Here is a 25,186-nt window from a genome sequence, read left to right on the forward strand (position 1 = left end):
GTCTGTGATCTATTAGTATACCCAAGTCTTTTTCACATGTGCTGTCACTTAGCCCTATTCCTCCCATTCTATATATGCTTTTTCCATTTTTATTGCCCAGATGTAGTACTTTGCATTTCTCCCTGTTAAAAACCATTCTGTTTGTTGCTGCCCACTTCTCCAGTTTATTTAAATCTTTTTGAATCCTCTCTCTCTCTTCTCTAGTATTAGCTATCCCTCCTAGCTTTGTGTCATCAGCAAATTTAATCAGTTTACCCTCAATGCCTTCATCTAAATCGTTGATAAAGATGTTGAACAATACAGGGCCCAGGACAGAGCCCTGTGGTACCCCACTTGAGACATTCTTCCAACTGGATGTGCAGCCATTTACGACCACTCTTTGGGTCCGATCACTAAGCCAGTTATGAATCCACCTAACAGTTGCCTTGTCCATACCATACTTAATCATTTTTTCAATAAGGATTGTATGAGAGACTTTGTCAAATGCTTTGCTGAAGTCAAGATATACTATATCTACAGCATTTCCTTGATCCACCCAATCAGTGATACCGTCATAGAAGGAAATTAAATTAGTCTGACATGACTTATTAGTTACAAACCCATGCTGACTCTGTTTAATCACTTCATTCTTATCCAGGTATTGACATACATGTTGTTTAATAATTTGTTCAAAGATCTTTCCTGGTATAGAAGTCAGACTCACCGGCCTATAGTTACCTGGGTCCACCTTCTTCCCCTTTTTGAAGATAGGAACAACATTTGCTCTTCTCCAGTCTTCTGGCACTTCTCCTGTTCTCCAAGAATTTTCAAAGATTATAGAGAGGGGTTCAAAAATTTCTTCTGCTATCTCCTTCAGTACTCTGGGGTGTAATTCATCTGGACCTGGAGACTTGAATTCATTTAGGCTAGCTAAGTGTTTCCTCACTATCTTTCTGTTTATAGATATCCTGGATTCTTCTATTCCCTTAATAGGACAGTGAATAACAGTTGGTGTTACATTTCCTTTCTGAGAGAAAACAGATGCAAAATAGGAATTTAAAAGTTCAGCCTTCTCAACATCCTGTCTTACCATTTCATCATTTTCATCCTGTAAAAATCCTATAGCATCTTTGACTTTTCTTTTACTTTTGACATATCCCCAAAATCCTTTATTATTGCTTTTGACATCTCTTGCAAGCCTCAATTCATTTTCAGCTTTAGCTAATCTGATTTGTGCCCTGCAGGTTCTGCAGACAGCATTATATTCTTCTTTAGATATGCCTCCCTCTTTCCATTTTATAAACATTTTTTTCTTCCTTTTTAGCATGTGCTTAAGTTCTGTGTTCATCCATCCTGGTTTCCTTAACTGCTTCCTATTCTTCCCTCTTTTCGGAATTGTTAACAACTGTGCTTTGAGAATTTCATTTTTCACGATTTCCCATCCTTCCTGGGCATTTTTGTCTTTAAGGATATCCAGCCATTGGATCCCTCCAATTCTCTTTCTGAATCCCTTAAAATCTGCCTTTCTGAAATCTAACCTTGACGTCTGAGTCTTCACAGGTCTTCCGCCTCTAGTTATCCAAAATTCTAAAATAGCATGGTCGCTACCTCCTAGGGTCCCAGCCACTTTTACCTCCTCAACCATTTCCTCCCTGTTTATAAGGATTAGATCCAAGGTAGCAGTTCCCCTTGTTTTCTCCCTTACCTTTTGGAAGATAAAGTTGTCAGCAAGAGAGGATAAGAATTTCCTTGACCTGTTAGTTTTGCCTGAGAGAGATTCCCAACAAATGTCTGGATAGTTGAAATCTCCCATGACAACTATGTCATATTTTTTGGAGAACTTGGCCATTTGATGCATAAAGAGTTCATCCATAGCTTCAGCTTGCACAGGCGGCCTGTAGTAAATGCCTACAATGGTGTCCTTTCCATTGTTCTGTCCTTGTATTCTTACCCAAACAGTTTCCACAGAACTCCCAGTCTCTGAAGCTTCAATCTCTGTGCAGATATACGCGTTTCTAACATACAATGCGACACCCCCTCCTCGTTTATCAAGTCTGTTTCTTGCAAATAAGTTGTATCCTTCTAGTCTTGTATTCCAATCATGTGTATTGTCCCACCAAGTTTCAGTGATTGCAATGACATCATATTTCTTTTCCTGTGTTAGTAGTTCCAATTCTCCTTGTTTGTTGCCCATGCTTTGTGCATTAGTATAGAAACATTTTAGTTTGTGATTGGTTTCTCTTTCTCCAATATTTTTATTAATTAGATTCTTTCGTCTTTGTTCTTCCTTTCCACTTCTAATAGCAGAGTTCTCAATAGCATTTGTCAGGTGTATGGCTTTTTCTGGTCTTTTGCTTCCCTTCCCATGTTGTTCTAGTTTAAAGCTCTCCTTACAAGTGTAGCAAGGCGACTTCCAAATACATGCTTTCCAGTCTTCGTAAGGTGCACCCCATCTCTAGCAAGTAGTCCATCGTATAAGTAGTTCACTCCGTGATCCAGAAATCCAAATCGTTGCTGACGGCACCATCGACGTAGCCAGTTGTTCACCTGCAGAATCTTATTCCACCTCCTTGTTCCATGGCCATCCACTGGGAGGATGGAAGAGAAGACCACCTGCGCTCCCAGTTCTTTCGCTTTCTTACCTAAGTCTTCAAAGTCTCTGCAGATGGTTTCCAGGTCGTTTCTTGCGGTGTCATTTGTCCCCACATGTAGTAGCAGGAATGGGTAGTCATCTGTAGGTCTGAAGAGTCCTACAGTACCGCCAGCTAGTGCCCATTTCTGAAGAGTCCTAGTACCGCCAGCTAGTGCCCATTTCCGTGACTGCTGATTTCACAGCATGCCGTGTTTCTGGGCTCTAGTACCTCCAGCTAGTACCCATTTCTCTGACTGCCACTTTCACAGCATGCTGTGTTTCTGGGCTCTAGTATCGCCAGCTAGTGCCCACTTCTGTGACTGCCACTTTCACAGCATGCCATGTTTCTGTGCTCTAGTACCGCCAGCAAGTGCCCATTTCCGTGACTGCTGATTTCACAGCATGCCGTGTTTCTGGGCTCTAGTACCGCCAGCTCGTGCCCATTTCCGTGACTGCCACTTTCACAGCATGCCGTGTTTCTGGGCTCTAGTGCCGCCAGCTAGTGCCCATTGCCGTGACTGCCTCTTTCTCAGCATGCTGTGTTTCTGGGCAACAGTACCGCCAGCTGTACCTCGTTAGACCAAAGTGAAAAAAAAGGATGACAGATGCCAAACACCTATAGGCAGAAGCACAAGAGGCGGGATCCAGCCACACCGGCTGTTTCCTGGCAATGAAGTGCAGACACAGGTGCCTCCCCCGAGGGGTAAACCGAGTTCCAGCATCGCCAACTGGTTCTCGGGAGTGCCCAAGGGCATGGGTACCTCCTGCTCCAAACCGTGTTTCAACAATGCTCGCCGTTACACAGTTGTGTCCGCCGCACTGTTCCACGCCCCCACCGTACATCATTCCGGCTCAGTTTGCTGTTATCCGTGGTGTCAGCAGTGTAGGAGCCCCCTACGTGGACTCCGGGACCTGGTGCTCAAGGCTGGTCTCGACAGTGCGTAGTAAAGAAGACTATCTGGGTGGCGGGGGCAAATGTGGCTCTTGCACCTTCTGCTGAGAAGACATTACTCCGGTAGAAGACCCAAGACAGGAAGTCAGATGGAGATGTCCTGTCTTTTTGCTGTTGAACTTGCGTCTTTGTGGGGGTTTTTTGGGCTTCTCGGCAGTGTTTTTGGCTTATGTCACTACTACATTGTTGTATCTGGGCTACAGTAATGTCAACTGTTGCCCAGTATGGCCACTGGCACTTATACCTTCTGCTGCTTATCTGGGTTCCAGTAACGTCATCTGGTTCTCAGTAGAGTCAATGGCTTAGGTCCCTCCTTTGTGGTATCCGAGTTCCAGTAACGTCTGCTGGTCCTTGGTAGTGCATTCTGGCACAGGTACCTCCTGCTTAGTTAACGGGCTCCAGTAACGTCAGCTGGTGCCCATTAGTTCCATTGGCTCTTATGCTGATTTCTGCTGCCTATACGGGTTCCAGACTCACCAGCTGGCTCTCTCAAGTTCCTGAGCCTAATGTTACTTCTGCGCATTTCCTCTGGGTTTGGGACATTCTGCGACCAGCCAATAGCAGAATAACCATAGACGGAGGTTTAGGAAGCAGTAGGAGCAGATGTACATGAACCAAAAGCAGAATATCAATATGCAGAATTACTGAATAACAGTAATATAATCAGCAGAAGAAGACTAAGCATGGTTTAAAGGGAGTGTATCCGTTCCTCCACGTGGTGCTCCTGGAAACTCCCTGCAAAGCAAGGTGAGCTTAACGCGGACACATGTCAGTCAAAGGGCATATTGAGACCACCACCAGCAGTTTTAATTTAATAATGTAAAATCACTTACCCTAACCCTAACTATCCCTAACCCCTAACCCTTACCACTAACCCTAACCACTAACCCTTACCCTAACCCTACTAACCCTAAACCTAAACCCTAACCCCTAACCATAACCCTACTAATCCTAACCCCTAACCCTACTAACCCTAACCCCTACTAACAATAACCCCTAACCCTAACCCTACTAACCATAAGCATAACCCTAACCCTAACCCTTACCCCAACCCTACTAACCCTAACCATAACCCTAACTAACCCTTACCCCTAACACTAACCCTAACCCCTAACCCTTACCCTACTAACCATAAACCCTAACCCTACCCCAACTAATCCTAACCCAAAGAAAAAATTCCGCTGTTAAGAAGATGGCGACCAGTTTTCCTGCTACAGCTTTTGCTCTGTGCATTTTTCTAGCGATTTTTTTTTTGCTCCTCTGCCTCTGCAAACTCCTTCCCCATTATCCTGAGGTGTTTCCCCTCCATTTTATCCATTATATAGCACTGTAGTGGTCATTTTGTAATTCCAATTTTTTTCTCCCATTGACTTGCATTGATATCGGAAATCGGAAATTCCGATATCCGATATTTTCCTATATCAGACATCGGAATTCCGATACGATATTGGGCAATATCGCTCATCCCTACCTAGGACACAAAAGCAGCTTTCTGACAATAGGCACTGCATTGTGGCACAAAATCCTTTGGTAATCTTCAGATTTCATGATGCCTTGCACACAGTCACAGCACCCAGTGTCAGAGGCAGCAAAACAACATGAAAATATCTTTGAGCCTCCACCATATTTGACTGTAGGCACTGTGTTTTTTTCTTTGAAGGCCTCATTCCATTTTGGTAAACAGTTGACTGATGTGCTTTATCAAAAAGCTCTATCTTGATCTCATCTGTCCACAAGACGCTTTCCCGGAAGGACTTTGGCTTACTCACATACATTTTGGCAAAATGCAGTCTAGCTTTTTATGTCTATGTGTGGGCAGTGGGGTCCTCCTGGGTCTCCTACCATAGCATTTCATTTCATTCAAATGTCGATGGATAGCTTGCGCTGCTAACACCAATGCATCCTGAGCCTGCAGGAGAGCTTGATTTCTTTGGAACTTGATTGGGGCTGCTTATCCACCATCCGGACTATCCTGGGTTGCAACCTTTCATCAATTTTTTTCTACCGTCCCCGCCCAGGGAAATTAGCTAGAGAACCATGGGTGGAAAACGTCTTGATTATATTGCGCACCATAGACAAAAGGAATATTAAGATCTCTGGAGATGAACTTGCAACCATGACATTGTTTATATTGTTCATCAGTTTTGGTTCTCAAGTCCTCTTTCTGTTCTCCATGCTTAGCGTGGCATACATAGACACACAATGCAAAGATTGCACCAATTTCTCCCTTTTTTTATCTGGTTTCAGGTGTAATTTGCCTATTGCCCACACCTGTTACTTGCCACAGGTGAGTTTGAATGAGCATCACATGCTTGAAGCAAAGTTGTTTATCCACAATTTTGGAAAGGTGCCAACAATTTTGTCTGGCCCCTTTAGGGGGGGTTTCTGTCAAATAATGTTCAATTTGCCTATTTTTCTTTTTTTGTGTTATTCTAATACACACAAAGGAAATAAACATGTATATAACAAAACTCATGTAATTGTAATACTTTTCTGGGAGAAATACATCATTTTCTGAAATAATTTCAAGAGTGACAACACTTTTGGCCACGACTGTAAGTGAATGGGTATATATTCAGAATGTAAGTTTTTTGACCGTTGTGTCCATTACTTGTTAACCTGATACTATTACTGTACCTATTTTATCTTACTACAGTATATACACTGCTAGGTTGCCAGTGTGCTGGAGATTGTCATCTTATATGTTTTCTGATTACATAAATATTTTTTGTACATACTATTTGTAATCCTGTACTTTTTTTTAGCTAAAAACTCATTTTTTTGTTTTTGTATTCAATTATTTCAGAGCAGCTAATAGTCACAAATAAAATGGGAGAAGTACATGCCCCTAGTGGAAAGTGTCTGATATCACCCATTTGGGCTTAACAAAAGTTAAATTAGTAGGTGCCAAATAGTTTGATTGATAAAAAGGCAGATTTTAAGGGATTCAGAAAGATAATTGGAGGGATCCAATGGCTGGATATCCTTAAAGACAAAAATGTCCAGGAAGGATGGGAAATCTTGAAAAATGAAATTCTCAAAGCACAGTTGTTAACAATTCCGAAAAGAGGGAAAAATAGGAAGCATTTAAGGAAACCAGGATGGGTGAACACAGAACTTAAGCACATGCTAAAAAGAAAGAAAAAAATGTTTATAAAATGGAAAGAGGGAGGCATATCTAAAGAAGAATATAATGCTGTCTGCAGAACCTGCAGGGCACAAATCAGATTAACTAAAGCTGACAATAAATTGAGGCTTGCAAGAGATGTCAAAAGCAATAATAAAGGATTTTGGGGATATGTCAAAAGTAAAAGAAAAGTCAAAGATGCTATAGGATTTTTACAGGATGAAAATGATGAAATGGTAAGACAGGATGTTGAGAAGGCTGAACTTTTAAATTCCTATTTTGCATCTGTTTTCTCTCAGAAAGGAAATTTAACACCAACTGTTATTCACTGTCCTATTAAGGGAATAGAAGAATCCAGGATATCTATAAACAGAAAGATAGTGAGGAAACACTTAGCTAACCTAAATGAATTCAAGTCTCCAGGTCCAGATGAATTACACCCCAGAGTACTGAAGGAGATAGCAGAAGAAATTTTTGAACCCCTCTCCATAATCTTTGAAAATTCTTGGAGAACAGGAGAAGTGCCAGAAGACTGGAGAAGAGCAAATGTTGTTCCTATCTTCAAAAAGGGGAAGAAGGTGAACCCAGGCAACTATAGGCCGGTGAGTCTGACTTCTATACCAGAAAAGATCTTTGAACAAATTATTAAACAACATGTATGTCAATACCTGGATAAGAATGAAGTGATTAAACAGAGTCAGCATGGGTTTGTAACTAATAAGTCATGTCAGACTAACTTAATTTCCTTCTATGACGGTATCACTGATTGGGTGGATCAAGGAAATGCTGTAGATATAGTATATCTTGACTTCAGCAAAGCATTTGACAAAGTCTCTCATACAATCCTTATTGAAAAAATGACTAAGTATGGAATGGACAAGGCAACTGTTAGGTGGATTCATAACTGGCTTAGTGATCGGACCCAAAGAGTGGTCGTAAATGGCTGCACATCCAGTTGGAAGAATGTCTCAAGTGGGGTACCACAGGGCTCTGTCCTGGGCCCTGTATTGTTCAACATCTTTATCAACGATTTAGATGAAGGAATTGAGGGTAAACTGATTAAATTTGCTGATGACACAAAGCTAGGAGGGATAGCTAATACTAGAGAAGAGAGAGAGAGGATTCAAAAAGATTTAAATAAACTGGAGAAGTGGGCAGCAACTAACAGAATGGTTTTTAACAGGGAGAAATGCAAAGTACTACATCTGGGCAATAAAAATGAAAAAAGCATATATAGAATGGGAGGAATAGGGCTAAGTGACAGCACATGTGAAAAAGACTTGGGTATACTAATAGATCACAGACTGAATATGAGTCAACAGTGTGATGCAGCAGCAAAAAAGGCAAATGCAATTCTAGGATGTATTAACAGAAGCATACAGTCTAGATCACGTGAAGTCATTATTTCCCTCTACTCCTCTTTGGTCAGACCTCATCTGGAATATTGTGTCCAGTTTTGGGCACCACATTTTAAAAAAGACATCAACAAACTGGAGCAAGTTCAGAAAAGAGCGACCAGAATGGTGACCGGTCTGCAAACCCTGTCTTATGAGGAAAGGTTGCAGGATTTGGGAATGTTTAGTTTGCAAAAGAGAAGACTGAGAGGAGACTTAATAGCTGTCTACAAATATCTAAAGGGCTGTCACATTGTAGAAGGATCAACTTTATTCTCATTTGCACAAGGAAAGACTAGAAGCAATGGGATGAAACTGAATGGGAGGAGACACAGATTAGATATTAGAAAAAACTTTTTGACAGTTAGAGTGATCAATGAGTGGAACAGGCTGCCACGAGAAGTTGTGAGTTCTCCTTCAATGGAAGTCTTCAAACAGAGGCTGGACAGACATCTGACTGGGATGATTTAGCGAATCCTGCGTTGAGCAGGGGGTTGGACCAGATGGCCCAGGAGGTCCCTTCCAACTCTACGATTCTATGATTCTATGATCTCCGCATCGGAGAGACGAAATAAAAAAAAAAAGAAAACATTTTATTCAGCTTTGCAGCCACTATTACATTGTATGTGAAGTTCAACATGAAAAATTTGGTGAAAGGTCCTCTTTAACGTGTCAAATTCATTTCACTTATGATATTAAAGAGAACCTATTATGTCAGATTACGATATTAACCTACGTACAGTATGTAGGGTTAATCTGCCGGAATATTAGCGTTATGGAGGTGCCTGGCCACTGTACTGAGATTGCAGCACCCAGGAGAAAATTAACTTTATTTCTCCTATGGCAGGCGGCTTTCGGTCATGATGATGTGCCCAGACAAATTACATTCACCGTTCGGAGCACTGGCAGCAGCAGCTATAACCACACCGCGCCACTGACTGATAGCCGACTCTGTACTGATGCACTCTTGAACCTGCCGGCAGTCAGTGCTGGGGCGTGCTTACAGGTACTTCTCTCAGCACTTTGAGTGGTGACGGTAATCACTCTGGGCACACCTCCTCGACTGAAAGCCGGCGGCTCCTATGAGAAATAAAGTTCATTTTCTCCTGAGTGCCGCACTTTAATTCCTGCTACTGGGATCCTCCATAAACTCGTACTGACTGTTGGCTTTCCTGACCAGAGCTTGACATCTGGATAGTAATCCATCATGCTGTCTTGCTCAGGTCAGGAGAGGTGCTGGGCCAGTTCGTGCAGTGCGAAGCAATTCTTGTACGAGTTATACGGCCATCTGACTCTGCCCTAATACTATTAACCTGCAGAATAACCCTATATCTGCAGGTGAATAGCGTTATCTGACCTGACAGGTTCCCTTTAATTATTTTTATCCACTTGTTTCTGCTCATATACTGTACATGCAGTAATTATTAATAGATGAGGGTAAAATACATCTGGGGTACACATGCCATAGAAGCAACCAAGGAATGTTTTCCCCCATTTTGATAACTATATTGAAAATTTATTGGCGCCCTTTAAAAATATATTATGAAAAATACAAGGTACCATACCACTATGTGACTGCAAAAATAAAAAAAGTTTAGCTGGAAATGAGACTTGTCTGGAGCTGACCCCCGCCAGTTTTTTCCAGCACTGCTAGAGAAGATTGGCAGGTCTTTCGCTATGGAAGAAACTTGCCAATGACCTGTAACATAGTAACATAGTAACATACAGTAGTTATTAAGGTTGAAGGAAGACTTTAAGTCCATCTAGTTCAACCCATATCCTATCCTAACTTGCCCTAACATGTTGATCCAGAGGAAGGCAAAAAAAACCCATGTGGCAAACAGTAAGCTTCACATTGGGGAAAAAAATTCCTTCTCAACTCCACATACGGCAATCAGACTAGCTCCCTGGATCAACGCAATATCAAGGAAACTAGTGTATATACCATGTAATATTATACTTTTCAAGACAGGCATCCAGTCCCTTCTTAAATTTTATTAGGGAATCACTCATTACAACATCATATGGCAGAGAGTTCCATAGTCTCACTGCTCTTACAGTAAAGAATCCACGTCTGTGAGTATGCTTAAACCTTCTTTCCTTCAGACGTAGAGGATGCCCCCTTGTCCCCGTCACAGGTCTAAGTAAAAAGATCATTAGATAGGTCTTGGTATTGTCCCCTCATATATATTTATACATTGTAATAAGATCACCCCTAAGCCTTCGATTCTCCAAACTAAATAACCCCAAGTGTAATAACCTGTCTTGGTATTGCAGACCCCCCAGCTCCCTAATAACCTTGGTCGCTCTTCTCTGCACCCGCTCCAGTTCAGCTATGTCTTATACACCGGAGACCAGAACTGTACACAGTATTCTAAGTGTGGTCGCACTAGTGACTTATATAGAGGTAAAATTATGTTCTCCTCATGGGCATCTATGACTCTTTTAATGCATCCCATTATTTTATTTGCCTTTGCAGCAGCTGCCTGACACTGGCCGCTAAATGTGAGTTTGTCATCCACCCATACACCCAGGTCTTTTTCAGTGACAGTTTTGCCCAGTGTTTTACAATTAAGCACATAATTATACATCTTGTTCATTCTACCCAAGTGCATGACCTTACATTTATCCCCATTAAAGTCATTTGCCATTTATCAGCCCAAGCTTCTAGTTTACATAAATCCTCCTGTAATATAAAATTGTCCTCCTCTGTATTGATTACCCTGCAGAGTTTAGTGTCATCTGCAAATATTCAAATTCTACTCTCTATGCTCCCTACAAGGTCATTAATAAATATGTTAAAAAGAAGCGGGCCCAAAACTGACCCCTGTGGTACCCCACTGCTAACCGTGACCCAGTCCGTGTGTGCTCCATTAATAACCACCCTTTGTTTCCTATCCCTGAGCCAGCTCTTAACCCACCTACACATATTTTCCCCTATCCCCATTGTTCTCATTTTATGTATCAACCTTTTGTGCGGCACCGTATCAAAAGCTTTTGAAAAGTCCATGTACACCACGTCCACTGCATTCCCTTGGTCCAGTCCTGAACTTACCTCTTCATAAAAGCTTATCAGATTAGTCTGACAGGAACGGTCCTTTGTAAACCCAAGTTGATATTGGGTCATGAGGTTATTCTTCTCCAGATACTCCAGTATAGTATCTCTTATAAAACCCTCCAGGATTTGACCCACAGTTGAGGTTAAACTTACTGGCCTATAATTTCCAAGTTCAGTTTTTGTCCCCTTTTTGAATATTGACACCACATTTGCTATACGCCAGTCCTGTGGTACAGACCCTGTTATTATGGAATCTTTAAAGATTAAAAGTAATGTTCTATCTATGACTGTGCTTAATTCCAGCAGTACTCAGGGGTGTATCCCATCCGGGCCCGGGGATTTGTCAATCTTAGTGATTTTTAGATGCCGCCGTACTTCCTGCTTGGTTAAGCAGGTGACATTTAATGGAGATTTTTAACCCTGATCATGTTATCTGTCATTGGATTTTCTTGTGTAAATACTGTTGAAATAAAGTCATTTAGCATATTGGCTTTTTCCTCATCCTCATCCACCATTTCACCCAGACTATTTTTAAGGGGGCCAACACTATCATTTTTTAGCTTCTTACTATTTATGTTGTTATGTAGTTAAAGAATATTTTAGGATTATTTTTACTTTCTTTGGCAATGAGTCTCTCTGTCTCAATCTTTGCTGTCTTGATTTGTTTTTTACAGAATTTATTTATTTAATTTTCTGTATCTATTTAATGCCTCATCACTACCTACTTGCTTTAATTCTCTAAATGCTTTCTTTTTGTCACTTATTGCACCCCTTACAGCTCTATTTTGCCATAGTGGTTTCCTCCTATTTCTAGCATGTTTATTCCCATACGGTATATATTGTGCACATTGTGTCCTATTCAGGATGCTAATAAACGTCTCCCATTTTCATTGTGTATTTTTATGTCTCAGGATGTCGTCCCAGTTAATTGCACGAACATCATCTCTCATCTGTTGGAAATTTGCCTTCCTGAAGTTTAGTGTCCTTGTAACCCCTCTACTACACATTTTATTAAAGGATACATGAAAACTTATTAATTTGTGATCACTATTACCCAAGTGACCCTCAACCCTTACGTTTGATATGCGGTCTGTAGCTACACTGGAAAAATGCAACCAGGGGCGGAGGCACATTAGTTTTATTTAATTATATGGTCCCCTACCAGATCTTCTGACCATATTTAAAAATCTACCTGGCTTCAATCATGGAGCCAAGATCTGATTTATACTGCCTGTGGTTTGGGCAGCATTAATCAGCTGATATGTTTTTTTCTTAAAGGCAAAGTGCAACTGTAAGGAGAAGAAGCAAGACATGCTTGTCTCATCCATAACGGGCTCAGAACCATCGGGTCTGTCACCTCAGTTACAGGGGGAGCACTTAGAGTGACAGGATGTTGCCTGTGCTCGAGAAAAGGGGGCGTGGCTAAGCAGACAGAAAATACGCGCAAAGAAATTCAAACTGTGGAGGCGGGAACGCTGAGCGCCCGTCAGTGGTGTGAGGTAATTTCAGCTGTGAGGCGAGGGGGTGGAGCTAAGGGGAGCTGGAGATGAGAGGACGCACTGACAGGAGCTGACCGATGGGGTCCCGCTGACAGACCGCATGTACCACTGTCCCCGCTAACATCACTGTCCCTGCCTACATCAAGGTCCTTGACTAGACTGCGAACTCGGCTGACGACGCTGACACAACTGCCCCGGGCCAATGTACTGTAACTGACTGGGGAAGGCAAGGTCTGTGTGAGGGATACAGGTGCTCAACTGTACAACTCAGCAGACCGAACAGACCACCGTGAACGGTTTCAGGACTGTCTCCCAGGCCCCGATAGTACCAGGATTCTCACCACTGAGGGAAGAATCTGCCCCTCCTTCTGCATTCGTTGGGGCCCAGTGCCCATGCTAGAACCCTGGGCAATCACCGCCAGCGACAGGATAGAAAAGAAGACACTGTCAGGACCACAAGAGGATATTCACAACGCCAGAAAAGCTTCCTCCATTTTCCACAAAACTGTAACAGACCCCGTTGTGGCTCATTCCAAGTGGCCCCAGTCAAAGTGAGGGGCACATCTGTGACTGGAGTGCAAAGTGATAAGTGTATAGTTTACATTTTTTTCACCTATTAGTTAAAACCCCCTAGAAGTGTTCTTTGTATTAGGGAAGAACTTCCCCCTCATTTAAATATCTCCCTGTGAGGAGTATCTTAATGTGAATTAAACCCTTTGTTAACCCTTGGTCTGCCTCTTGTCCGTTACTGCATCCCGCTACCTGCTCACACAACCATTCATGTTTAATACCCCAGATATGTAGGTGAACTGCACTTTACTGTGAATGAAGCAAAAAATGCAGATGAAAGGGGTGGTACACTGCTATATTAAATGGAATCTGTCAGTAGGATCCACTCTCCTAAGGCATCTATATGGGCATGTAGATCATAGAAAGTTGAATAAAATGCTACCTTGATATCTGTGATCTGATGTCTTATTCTAGAGAAATCTACATTTTTCTTAATATGTAAATGAGCTGTTAAGATCTATAGGCCGGACATAGATCTGCATGAAAGACTGCCTCATTTTTACATGAAAGGGGATGTTACCAGTGTGAGATATGTAGATAATTAGAGTGGACTGTCAGTCATTGCATGTCTAACACTGGTAATGTGATCTAACAGCTCATTTACATTTTTAAAACAATGTAGATTTCTCTGGAATAAGGCATCAGATTGCAGATACCAAGGTACCATTTTATTCACCTTGTCCTAGAAAATATTAAGATCCATAACAGTGCTCCAGTGAGGGGACATTCACCCCATCATCTCTCACACAGAATTTGCAGCACTAGAAAGAACTCACAATATACAAACCTCTTTTCATAACAGTACCACATGTTTAACATATTATTATTATTATTATTATTTATTTATATAGCGCCATTAATTCCTTGGTGCTGTACATGAGAAGGAGTTACATACAAAGTTATAGATATCGTTAACAGTAAACAAATTTACAATGACAGACTGGTACAGAGGGGAGGGGACCCTGTCCTTGCGGACGTACATTCTATGGGATAGTGGGGAAGAGACAGAAGGTTGAGGGTGCAGCAGCTCTGGTGGTTTTGAGGCGGCGACTCGGGCGGTGGTGAGGCGGCAGAATGGTTATTGCAGGCTGTAAGCGTTCCTGAAAAGATGGGTTTTCAGGTTCCGTTTGAAGGATCCGAGGGTGGTGGATAATCGGACGTGTTGAGGCATGGAATTCCAGAGGATAGGGGATATTCGGGAGGAGCGAAAAAGTGTGGAGGAGAGTAGGGGGTCTTGGGAGGATCGAAGATTACGTGAGGGAAGATATTGGGAGATTAGTTCAGAGATATAGGGAGGGGTTAGGTTGTGGATGGCTTTGTAGGTCAGTGTTAGTAGTTTGAACTGGATGCGTTGGTGAATTGGGAGCCAGTGGAGGGATTTTGTAACAACCCTGCTGGCATCACTGCATGGCCTCCCATCCCCCGCACACCAACTTACTTTCTGCTTCAAGCCATGCTGTGAATTCTGTCTGTTGCCAGCTCTGTGCCTCTGCTCTCCATGTTTCCTGACTGTGTGTATAGGGGAGCGGCGCCTGAACTCTCTGGTTCTTATGCAGTCAGGGTGCACCTGGCTAATGGGTCCCTGACCAATCACCTAGAGCCCTGGACTATTTAACCCTGCCACACCCACTGGAACATTGCCTGAGCAATGTCTAATCTCAGTTAGTATCTTGCTGCTGAGGAAGCCAGGCCCCGTTCTGTGTATTTCCTCCTTCTCTGGAGGAATACTTCTTGTCTTGCCTTGTACCTTGTCTGCCTGCCAGGAGGCTGAATATCCTGGCCCTTGAGTCTTGGTTCCAGTACCTTGTCTGTACTCTGTCCTACCTTAGTCTCCCTTTCTCCTTGTCCGTGGCTTCCTTCCTTGCTGTATCTTTCCTTGTGTCCTCCCTGTCTGTGCATCTACACCCTTGCAGCTCTGTCTGTGAATCTGTACCCTTGCAGCTCTGTCTGTGAATCTGCACCCTTGCAGCTCTGTCTGTGAATCTGCACCATTGCAGCTCTGTCTGTGAATCTGCACCGTTGCAGCTCTGTCTGTGAATCTGCACCGTTGCAGCTCTGTCTGTGAATCTGCACCGTTGCAGCTCTGTCTGTGAATCTGCACCCTTGCAGCTCTGTCTGTGAATCTGCACCCTTGCAGCTCTGCCTGCACAGCTCCCTAGCCGCTCTGCCTGCACGGCTCCCTAGCCGCTCTGCCTGCACGGCTCCCTAGCCGCTCTGCCTGCATGGCTCCCTAGCCGCTCTGCCTCCACGGCTCTCTAGCCACTCTGCCTGCACGGCTCTCTAGCCGCTAAGCCTGCACGGCTCTCTAGCCACTCTGCCTGCCCGGCTCCCTTGCCGCCCAGCCTACTCCGCACTCCTGCCTATATCCATACCTGCCCCTTCTCATACCACTCCAGTCTGTCCTGTGTCTCCAAGCCGTGCCCGCCTGTCCTGTGTCTCCAAGCCGTGCCCGCCTGTCCTGTGTCTCCAAGCCATGCCCGCCTGTCCTGTGTCTCCAAGCCGTGCCCGCCTGTCCTGTGTCTCCAAGCCGTGCCCGCCTGTCCTGTGTCTCCAAGCCGTGCCAGCCTGTCCTGTGTCTCCAAGCCGTGCCTGCTTGCCCTGTGTCTCAGCCTGCTTGTCACTTGCACCTGTCCAGGTGTCCTGTTCCTGAGTGGGATCAGCAGCCACAGCCAGACACCACCCTGGAGTGGCACCCGGCAGCTACCTGCCGCACAAGCCTGACCTCACCATCAGAGGCTCCAGTGAAGACCGAGGTAGCTGCCGTAGTTATGCCCCTTCCAGGGTAGTCTGGTTTGTGGCACAGTGGGGCCACAACCCCCTGGCTTGCGCCACTCAGCCAAGGCGTGAGCGTGACAGTTTGCTCAGGCCATGGTCCCCGCTGAGTCCCATGTCCTTTCGCTCTCGGAGCAAGATGAACTTTTTTGCCAGTATGGGCAAACAAATAAATTTACCCGGTCTGAAGCCCAATCCTTCACTGCTCCACCCACCATTGTGGTCTCCAATAGACTGTTTGCTCAACTAGAGGCTGGCAAACCTAAAGTTGAACCTCCCTCGGACCCACCAAGATATGATGGGAATCCTAAGCAGTGTCGTGCCTTTATGGAGCAGTGCCTACGCTATTTTCAATGGCATGCTCCTTACTTCACCAGCGATCGGGTAAAGGTAGGATTACTAATGTCCTACCTAACAGGAGATGCGTTGCAGTGGCTTAACCCCCTTTGGGAAGTGGGGGATCCCATCACCTTGAGCTTACCGGCCTTCCTGGTTGCCTTCTGCAAAGCCTTTGACAAGCCCAGTACAATGTCTCCTGAAGAGTCTTCCCCCCAAGCTTCCAGGAACGGACCGGACGGAAGAAACCTGTTGCCAATTCATCTCCTCAGTCTGTAACCGTCCATGACCCATCTGCTCCTCAGCCTGCCAAAGCAGCCCCCCATGAAAGATCCAAGAGGTCTAAGAAAAAGGGGCTGGCTAGGTTGTTGCCAGAGGCCAGTCCTGAGAAGGAACATCCTGATGGTCTCAGCCCTGTGAAGCCAAAGCTCCAGAACCTTGGGCCAGTAGGAGAGGCAGCCCTTGGTGAGAATACCTCCTCTCTACTGAAGTCTGTGACTGTTCCGGTGCCTTGTGGGAGTTTCGGCCGTGCAGATGTATGCAAGCCAGACCGAGTCTGTGCATGGTCCCTGCTCCACCGCTCCAGAATCCATTGAAGGGGGTTGGTGATGGCCGAGCCCTACTTGTGAACAGTCCAGTATTGAGGGGTCAACTACAGCTCCTAATCGGAGCATTATACACTGAGACATTTGTCTTCCACCTGCTGACCAATTTGCCCACCGGTCATTTTGAGCCGGGTACTCTATTGCCCCTTACGGTCCAAAGACCCAGCGTGGTGCTACATTTGGAACTGCCTAGCCAACAGAGGTATCTAGTTCCATTACTGCAAGGTCAGTCTTCTGTATCGTCACCTTCTCCACCTGATCTGCCGGCTATCAAGCCATGGTGTCTCCAAGCCGTGCCCGCCTGTCCTGTGTCTCCAAGCTGTGCCTGCTTGCCCTCTGTCTCAGCCTGCTTGTCACCCGCACCTGTCCAGGTGTCCTGTTCCCGAGTGGGATCAGCAGCCACAGCCAGACACCACCCTGGAGTGGCACCCGGCAGCTACCTGCCGCACAAGCCTGACCTCACCATCAGAGGCTCCAGTGCAGACCGAGGTAGCTGCCGTAGTTATGCCCCTTCCAGGGTAGTCTGGTTTGTGGCACAGTGGGGCCACAACCCCCTGGCTCGCGCCACTCAGCCAAGGGGCGAGCGTGACAGATTTGCAGAGGGGAGAGACAGTGGAGTAGCAAGGAGAGAGGTGGATTAGTCTGGCAGCAGAGTTGAGGACAGACTGGAGTGGTGCAAGAGAGTTAGCAGGGAGGCCACAGAGGAGAGTGTTGCAGTAGTCAAGGCGGGAGATAATGAGGGCATGTACAAGAGTTTTAGTAGATTGAGGGATGAGGAAGGGACGGATTCTGGAAATAGAGTTGAGAGTTACTCCGAGACAGCGGATTTTAGGTGGGAAGACAGTAACATATGGGAAGAGAGTAAATTACATATGGCTGGGAAGTGACAAAGCCACTTAAAACTCATGTTGAAGCCCAGACTCCCTGCAGTGACCAAGTGACTAAAAGAGGATATCTATTGTGGGGAAGCAGCCATAGAGTCTAGGAGTTGTAAGGAAGGGAAGCGAGTATCTAGCACCTTTAGCAGTAAATATTGTTACCTCAGAAGAAACTGGATGTTTGCAACTAGTCGGTTCGGTGCCGATGTGAAATTAGAAATATTGGGGTTTGTATCGACCCGATATTTATGAGATATAGATTTTCGATGTCACAGCGCGGGTACAGATGTGACGTACTCACTCACTTTACCGTGGGTTCACTAGAATCCCTCCAATTAAATAACCAACTGGTGGGATAGTATGAACTGGGTAATGTTTGGTCTCTGGGTAATGGTGAAATACTGATAAACAAATATGATGGTAACATATCCTGCCTGTAATCCCCAGGGTTGGAAATATCCTGGAAATTGGAAATATCATAATTTTCTGAAACTGAAGCCACATCCCATGACCAACCTCCTTATGAGTCATCAAGGGGAGGTGTGTGGGTGTAACTTAAGTACTGATAAAAGGACAAGGCGAATTATGATCTGGATTCCTGCAGAGAGATATATATCAGTGTATACATAATTTCCATTCATTGAACATTTCCAATCAAAGAGCTCTCCTTCGCTAGATAAGCCATCTCTGTGACCAGCTTAGTAAGTTTCTTTTGTTTATCCTCTTATTTTATGTAAATGTGTATGCTGTATTGTTTTGTCCCTTTAGTAAAATTGCCTATTGTTCTGGATTAAATATAACATTTTATAGTTATGTTCCTTTTGTTCTGTAAACCGCACTCCTGAAAGCCATACACTACCAGAAACCAGGCATGAAAAAATGATAGGTGGTGGCAGTGAGTAGTTCTTGGGTTATCATGAAGTTAGCAGTCACCTTACCGGGGTATGTACTGTATATCTTATAAGTTGGAATTGAAGGTGTATATACCATACGCTTGCTGTTAGTTCTGCAATAACCGGCCTATTAGTGGTAACAGCCACATCCTCATCTGTTAATCATCGGCAGATTGTCTAATTGTCCTGACGATTGGGGGCAACTGAGGGCTGTTTATGACAAAAAGGTAACAGTGGGGTGGTTCAGGGTGACCCTCAGGCTGTGATCTTTGACACAACTTTTTATTAGCTACATGCCCATATAGACGTTTTACAAAGGTTGATCCTTCTGACAGATTCCATTTTAATGGGAGAGAGACTTTGAAAAAAATTTGGGAATGGAGGCACACCCTCAATGAATACTGCACCTTTATAGTGGAGAAAAATGGTGAAGCATTGAGACCAGAACACTAGCGGGGTCCTTGCCCAATTTTCTTAGTTCTGTGTAGTACACATGAACATACATTAATGCGTTGAGTAATTTTATACATAAGACTACATCATGTTTCCTATCAAGCACAGTTGAATCAAATCACTGACTTTGTGGGAAGTTACAGTTTATTCAGCTTCTGTGGAAATCAGTGATGCCAGCTGTATAAAGAAAGATGGAAATAACTAGCCATGGCACGGCTTCTTATATCAGATGGGTAAATAGCCACACAAACAAGAATAAACAGTAAAAGACAAGGTTTAATAGACAATCAAGAGGTACCATAAGACACTTACAGTTCAATAAGAGAATCCAAATCACTGAAGATGTCCCTTGGCAGAGTCTTAATCTGGTTATTGGCCAGGGATCTAGAAAAAGGGACAAGTGATTGAGCACGAGTCTCCACCGCCGAAAAGAATGCACAGCGACAAAGTGAACATATCTGAGCAGAATACAAAACAGATCCCCGGACTCACAGATGGGTCAGGTCACGGAGGCCTCGGAATGCTTGTCTGGAAATAGTCTCTATTTTATTTCCTTCAATAAACCTAAGAAGAAAGACAATATTATGGAGCAAGTGTTATATGTATACTTCTTATCAGGAATATCAATCATAGGCCATGTTCACACGTTACATCAGTATTTGTAGGTCAAAATTGGGAGTGGAACACTCAGAGGAGAAGTATAATAGAAACCAGTCACCACTTCTGTATTTATCACCCACTCCTGGTTTTGGCTTACAAATACTGATGTAAAATACTGACCAAATACTGAAAGTGTGAACAAGGCTATACAGTAATATCATACCCCCCCCCCTCCAAACAGTCCCAAAGGCATCATGTAGAAGAGGAGCTTATCTATAACATGGGAATTTCTTTAAGAGAATCTGCCAGGCTCTATGTCCTACCTATGTATCTATAGGGATGACCTGTCCATCAGTAAGAACTGGGCAGGATGAAGTAGACAGAGACCCGATCAGGTGACCAGTCTGCTTATTTTTCACTCTTTCTCTGAAACACTGCAGTGTTTAGCTCTCTGCAGTTATGCAGCCTGCCCATCATTTGGGCAGTTGGAATCACTTGACACTTGTCTTTAAGACAGTTTAACCACCCAATCAAAGAGTAGACAGAGCTGGAAGGATTTTCTTGTAATTCTATACACAATCCATGCAAAAGCAGAATAACTACAGCTTGTGAGAAACAAGGTCTTTTTGGCCCAAAGTGCACCCAAATAGCCTCAGCTGCATTGGTGATACGTGACACAAGGGTGCCAGTGCTACTTCTGACCGGCAAACATGTTTTTGTAGGTTGCACTTCCACCAGCATCCACTTATCTTTTCCTTAGATTTGATTGTTACTTAAAACCTCTTATATCATCAGTTTTTGCAAAAGAGTTTCCTGGTGATCCAGTGATGTGCTTCAATTCAGCTTCCATATGAGTAAATGATCATTGGGTCATTTGTAGTAGCCCATTAAGGCGAACTCTACCCTTAGCATGACTATTTTCGCTGCACCCTTTACTTGTACAATATTTGGCTCTTAAGCTTTCATTTATTTTTTAAGATAAAAATTCCAGGGTGGACACAATGCATGATGGGGCTGTCCAACCAGAATTTTTTATGCAGAAAAATGAAAAACAAAAAACAAATATACACACCATACTGATCACCTACTGGTCCTCTTATGCTCTCTATGCTTTCTCCTCTGACCGGATGAGTATGAGACCGCCGCAGCCAATCACTTTCTGCAGCAGTCACACAAATGTTCCTGCCTAGACTGGGAGATGTTTAATTGCAACAGGGCACCATTATCTCTCATTTATTTTAATGTAACCCATCTCAAGGGATTACACCAAGATTATAAGTTATTATCACCACCAAGGACAACATCAGCAAGGAGTTTGTATGTTCTCCCCGTGTTTGCAGGGGTTTCCTCTGGGTTCTCCGGTTTCCCCCCCACATTCCGAAGACATACTGATAGGGAAATTAGATTGTGAGCCCCATCGGGGACAGTGATGCTAATGTGTGCAAAAACTGTAAAGCGCTGCGGAATATGTTAGCGCTATATAAAAATAAAGATTATTATCATCATTATTATTATTATTATCACCTATCCACCGGGTACAACTTGAAGAATTTAAGGTTTCCGATTTAATAGAAACCTTCATCGCTTATTTCCCCTGAAAACAAATATTCCCTGTCATGTAAGGGATACATAGGTTCGCGTGTCATACGAGGGAGACACAGCCTTGATAACTGCACTGTAAAAAGTCAAGCACTTGGAAATCTGTGCTTTTTTTTCTGCCACATACAGCACAAACATGGGCATTTGTAACCTCTACTAGACCGGTGTAACAGGCCAAATTAACCCCTGTCCAGATTAAACCCAGGTATAGTTTGGCCCAGCCAGAATATGCCCCGGTGAATAAATGGTCCTAGGCCAAACTATACCCCTCCAGGCTACAATTTCCTCCCCCAGAGGATAAACTGTCCCAAGCCAAACTATACCTGGGATGTAAAATAGCCTAGGCCAAATTATACCACTGCAGGCAACAATTTATCCCCGCCGGGGGATAAACTGTCCTAGGCCAAACTATTCCCGGGGGTGTAAAATGGCTTAGGCCAAACTATACCCCTTCACGCTATAATTTACCCCTCTATTGTATGAGCCCTTGTAGATTAGATAGAATTTTTTAGATAGACATTTTTTAACTTAAAACTGACTTCCCCGTAGTGAGAAGGTATTTGTGTTTTTAGTCACAGGATGAAGATTGATCTTAAATTACAATGTGACTGGCAACAGACAACAGTCATTACATCTGAGATTAGGGGCCCTTTACACATAGCGATATCGCTAAAGCATCACCGATTTTGTGACGCTGCAGCGATATCACTAGCGATATCGCTACATGTGATACTCACCTCCGACTGGCTCCCCTGCTGGCTATCGCTGATCGCGCGAGATCGGCCTGGTCCATTTCTTGTCGTCGGTTTCCTGCTGGCGCCGACGAGCGAGCCATAGACGTGGGCGGAAGACGTCACCCTCGCCGCGTCTGACAAGTGAGTACGACCGCTGCTGCATCGCTAGTGAGATCTGCCAGTTTGGGGCATTCACTAATTATTCCAGTAAATTTTACATTCAAAAAGGCGCTCCTTCCCTTCCAAGCAATGCTGTGCACCCAAACAGTAGTATTCCCCCACATATGGCGTATCGGCATGCTCAGGGGAAACTGCATGACAAATTGTATGGAACAATTTATTTTGTTACACTTATGAAAATGCAAAATTTGGAGCTAGAAAAGATTTATCTGTGAAAAATGTGATTTTTTTTTTCACGGCTTAACGTTATAAACTTTCTGTGAAGCACCTGGGGGTTCAAGGTGCTCATTACACATCTAGATAAGTTCCCTCAGGGGGTCTAGTTTCCAAAATGGTGTCATTGTGGGGGATTCCACTGTTTAGGCACATTAGGGGCTCTCCAAATGCAACATGGCAACTGCTATTTATGCGAGCAAGTTTTACATTCAAAAAGTGAAATGGTCCTCCTTCCCTTCCGAGCCCTGCTGTGCACACAAACAGTAGATTTCCCCCCCATATGGAGTATTGGCATGTTCAGGAGAAATTGGACAACAAAATGTATGGTCCATTTTCTCCTGATACCCTTGCGAAAGTTAAAAAAAATTAGGTCTAAAGAAAAATTTTTGTGAAAGAAAAGTAAATGTTTATTTTTTTCTTCCACATTCCAAAAATGCCTGTGAAGCACCTGAAGGGTTAATAAACTTCTTGAATGTGGTTTTGAGTACTTGAGGGATGCAGTTTTTAGAATGGCATCATTTTTGGGTATTTTCTGTCATATAGGCCTCTCAAAGTCACTTCAAATATGAGGTTGTCCCTAGAAAAATGGTTTTGCAAATTTTGTTGTAAAAATGAGAAATCACTGGTCAAAAGTTAACCCTTAAGTTAACCCTTATAGCTTCCTAACAAAAATAAAATGTGTTTCTAAAATTATGCTGCGGCATAGTAGACATATGGGAAATGTTATTTATTAACTATTTTGTGCGATATGCCTCTCTGATTTAAGGGCATAAGAATTTAAATTTTTAAAGTTGTGAAATTTTCTAAATTTTCACCAAATTTCTGTTTTTTTAACAAATAAACACAAGTCATATCAAATAAAATTTTGCCACTATCATGAAGTAAAATATGTCATGAGAAAACAGTCTCAGAATCAGCGGGATCCGTTGAAGCATTTTTGACTTTTTTTTTTTAGACCTCATAAAGTGACAGTGGTCAGAATTGTAAAAATTGGCCTGGTCATGAAGATGAAAACAGGCTTTTGGGTGAAGGGGTTAAGAAGCAGCTGTACTGTTTATGAAGCCTGTACATAAGAGACTTGAATTGTACTGAATGTGCTGTGAGCAAGTGGATCCATCTTGTGCCTGAAGAAGCTGCAGTGCATGGTCACCCTGAGTAACGGTTCCACCAGAGTTCCAAAGAATTCATGAGACCTGTCCCGCCCCTATCTGAACCTAGCGGTGTGCACATAATATTTACATAAACCTTGTTTTAAGATATTTTCACAGATATAAGCTATTTAATTTTTTTATTCTTTTCTATTTTAAAGGGGTTGTCCACCACGCCAACAATCAGCATGTTTGTCCCAGAGCAAGATAGCAACACTTATACCCACCTCCGATACGGCGCTTTTCCAGCAGTGCTGGCACTCGGCACTCGCTGGCTTCACTCTTCCCACCTTTGGACATATCAGACATGAAGAGGAATTGAGCGGTCAGCCACAGCTCTGTTTTCTTCTTGATTTCCGAAACATCCGAAGGTAGGAAAATTGAAGACAGCACTGATTGGTAGCAGGGATCGCATGACGTAAAAATGTCACACAATCCCCGGGAGAGCCAATGCCAACACCGTTGGAACGGCAGCAGAGGTGAGTATGAGTGTTGTTATTTTACTAAGGATAAACATGATAATTGACACGGGGTTGTCCAATAAGTGGACAACCTCTTTAAGTAGTATTTGTGATATTTTTTGGTTTTCCTTCTTTTCTAACTTTGAGGGCATGTCACACTAAGAGGTATCGCTAGCAATATCGCTATAACTAGTGACATTATAGCGATATTGCTAGCGATATCGCTGTGTCTGATACTTACCTACGACCGGCTCCCCCGCTGGTTATCGCTGATCGCGCGAGAACGTTCAGGACTGTTTCTCGTCGTCAGCTTCCTGCGGCGCTTCCGGCTGTGAGGACGAGCGATGCGTGGAGCCGGGCGGGAGGACGCAGGATCACCTGGTGTGACAGGTAAGTAGCGACCCCCGTCCCCAGCGATGTCGCTGGTGAGATCTGCCTGTGTGGCAGCTCACTAGCGACCACCTAGCGATGTACCAGCGATCCTGACCGCGTCATATCGCTGGTCGGGATCGCTGGTACATCGCTAAGTGTGACAGTACCTTTATACTGAAATGTTAATGTCATCAGGGAGGATGGTCTTAGAAGCTAAACCTTAGACGCATTCATCAAGTAAAGGGGTTGTCTTTCATTAAAGAGCTCCTTTAAAGGGTTATTACCAAGATAAAAGTTAGGATAAGGATGATTTACTAATTGCTAGGGGTCATACTGCTGGGACCCTCAGCTATCATGAGAACAGGGCCCTGCAACCCTAAAAATATCTCTGTTGAGCACCATCTTGAATGGAAGGAAGGTGCACATGCTTAAGCAGGCTCTATATAGCACGGTACTATATAGAACCTGGATAGCAGATTCCAGAGCAGTTCTTGGGATCAATGCCAAATTTTGGGTAGCATTTTCATTTTTTGTTAAAGGGTGCCTGTTATTTAGCTTCTGAAAACATTTGCTTTGCATTTGTGGCAAGACACTTTGCATAGCAAAAAATAGAAAAGCAAAATTAAAAGAAAACTGAATTTTTCTCCCTAATGGACAGATAAGAACAGAAAGAAGTACAAGAACGAATTGAATTTTTTTTTCGCTTTTATATTTGCAGCTTCTTTAAA

At 43.6% G+C, this 25,186-nt stretch overlaps 1 protein-coding gene across 2 annotated transcripts in view; it reads right to left on the reverse strand.

Moving 5' to 3' along the window:
* LGI2 (leucine rich repeat LGI family member 2) overlaps positions 1–25,186 on the reverse strand; it is a 71,046-nt gene that overhangs the window by 24,340 nt on the left and 21,520 nt on the right. For both annotated transcript variants that reach the window (XM_073574689.1, XM_073574688.1), the window contains 2 exons: positions 19,641–19,712; positions 19,461–19,532 (listed from right to left, as the gene is read on the reverse strand). In XM_073574689.1, the coding sequence (XP_073430790.1) occupies positions 19,461–19,532; positions 19,641–19,712 (144 nt within the window). The remainder of the gene's footprint in view (positions 1–19,460; positions 19,533–19,640; positions 19,713–25,186) is intronic.

Source organism: Dendrobates tinctorius, unplaced genomic scaffold, assembly GCF_039654945.1.
Source record: "Dendrobates tinctorius isolate UK_male_01 unplaced genomic scaffold, ASM3965494v1 ptg000039l, whole genome shotgun sequence".
Taxonomy (NCBI): domain Eukaryota; kingdom Metazoa; phylum Chordata; class Amphibia; order Anura; family Dendrobatidae; genus Dendrobates; species Dendrobates tinctorius.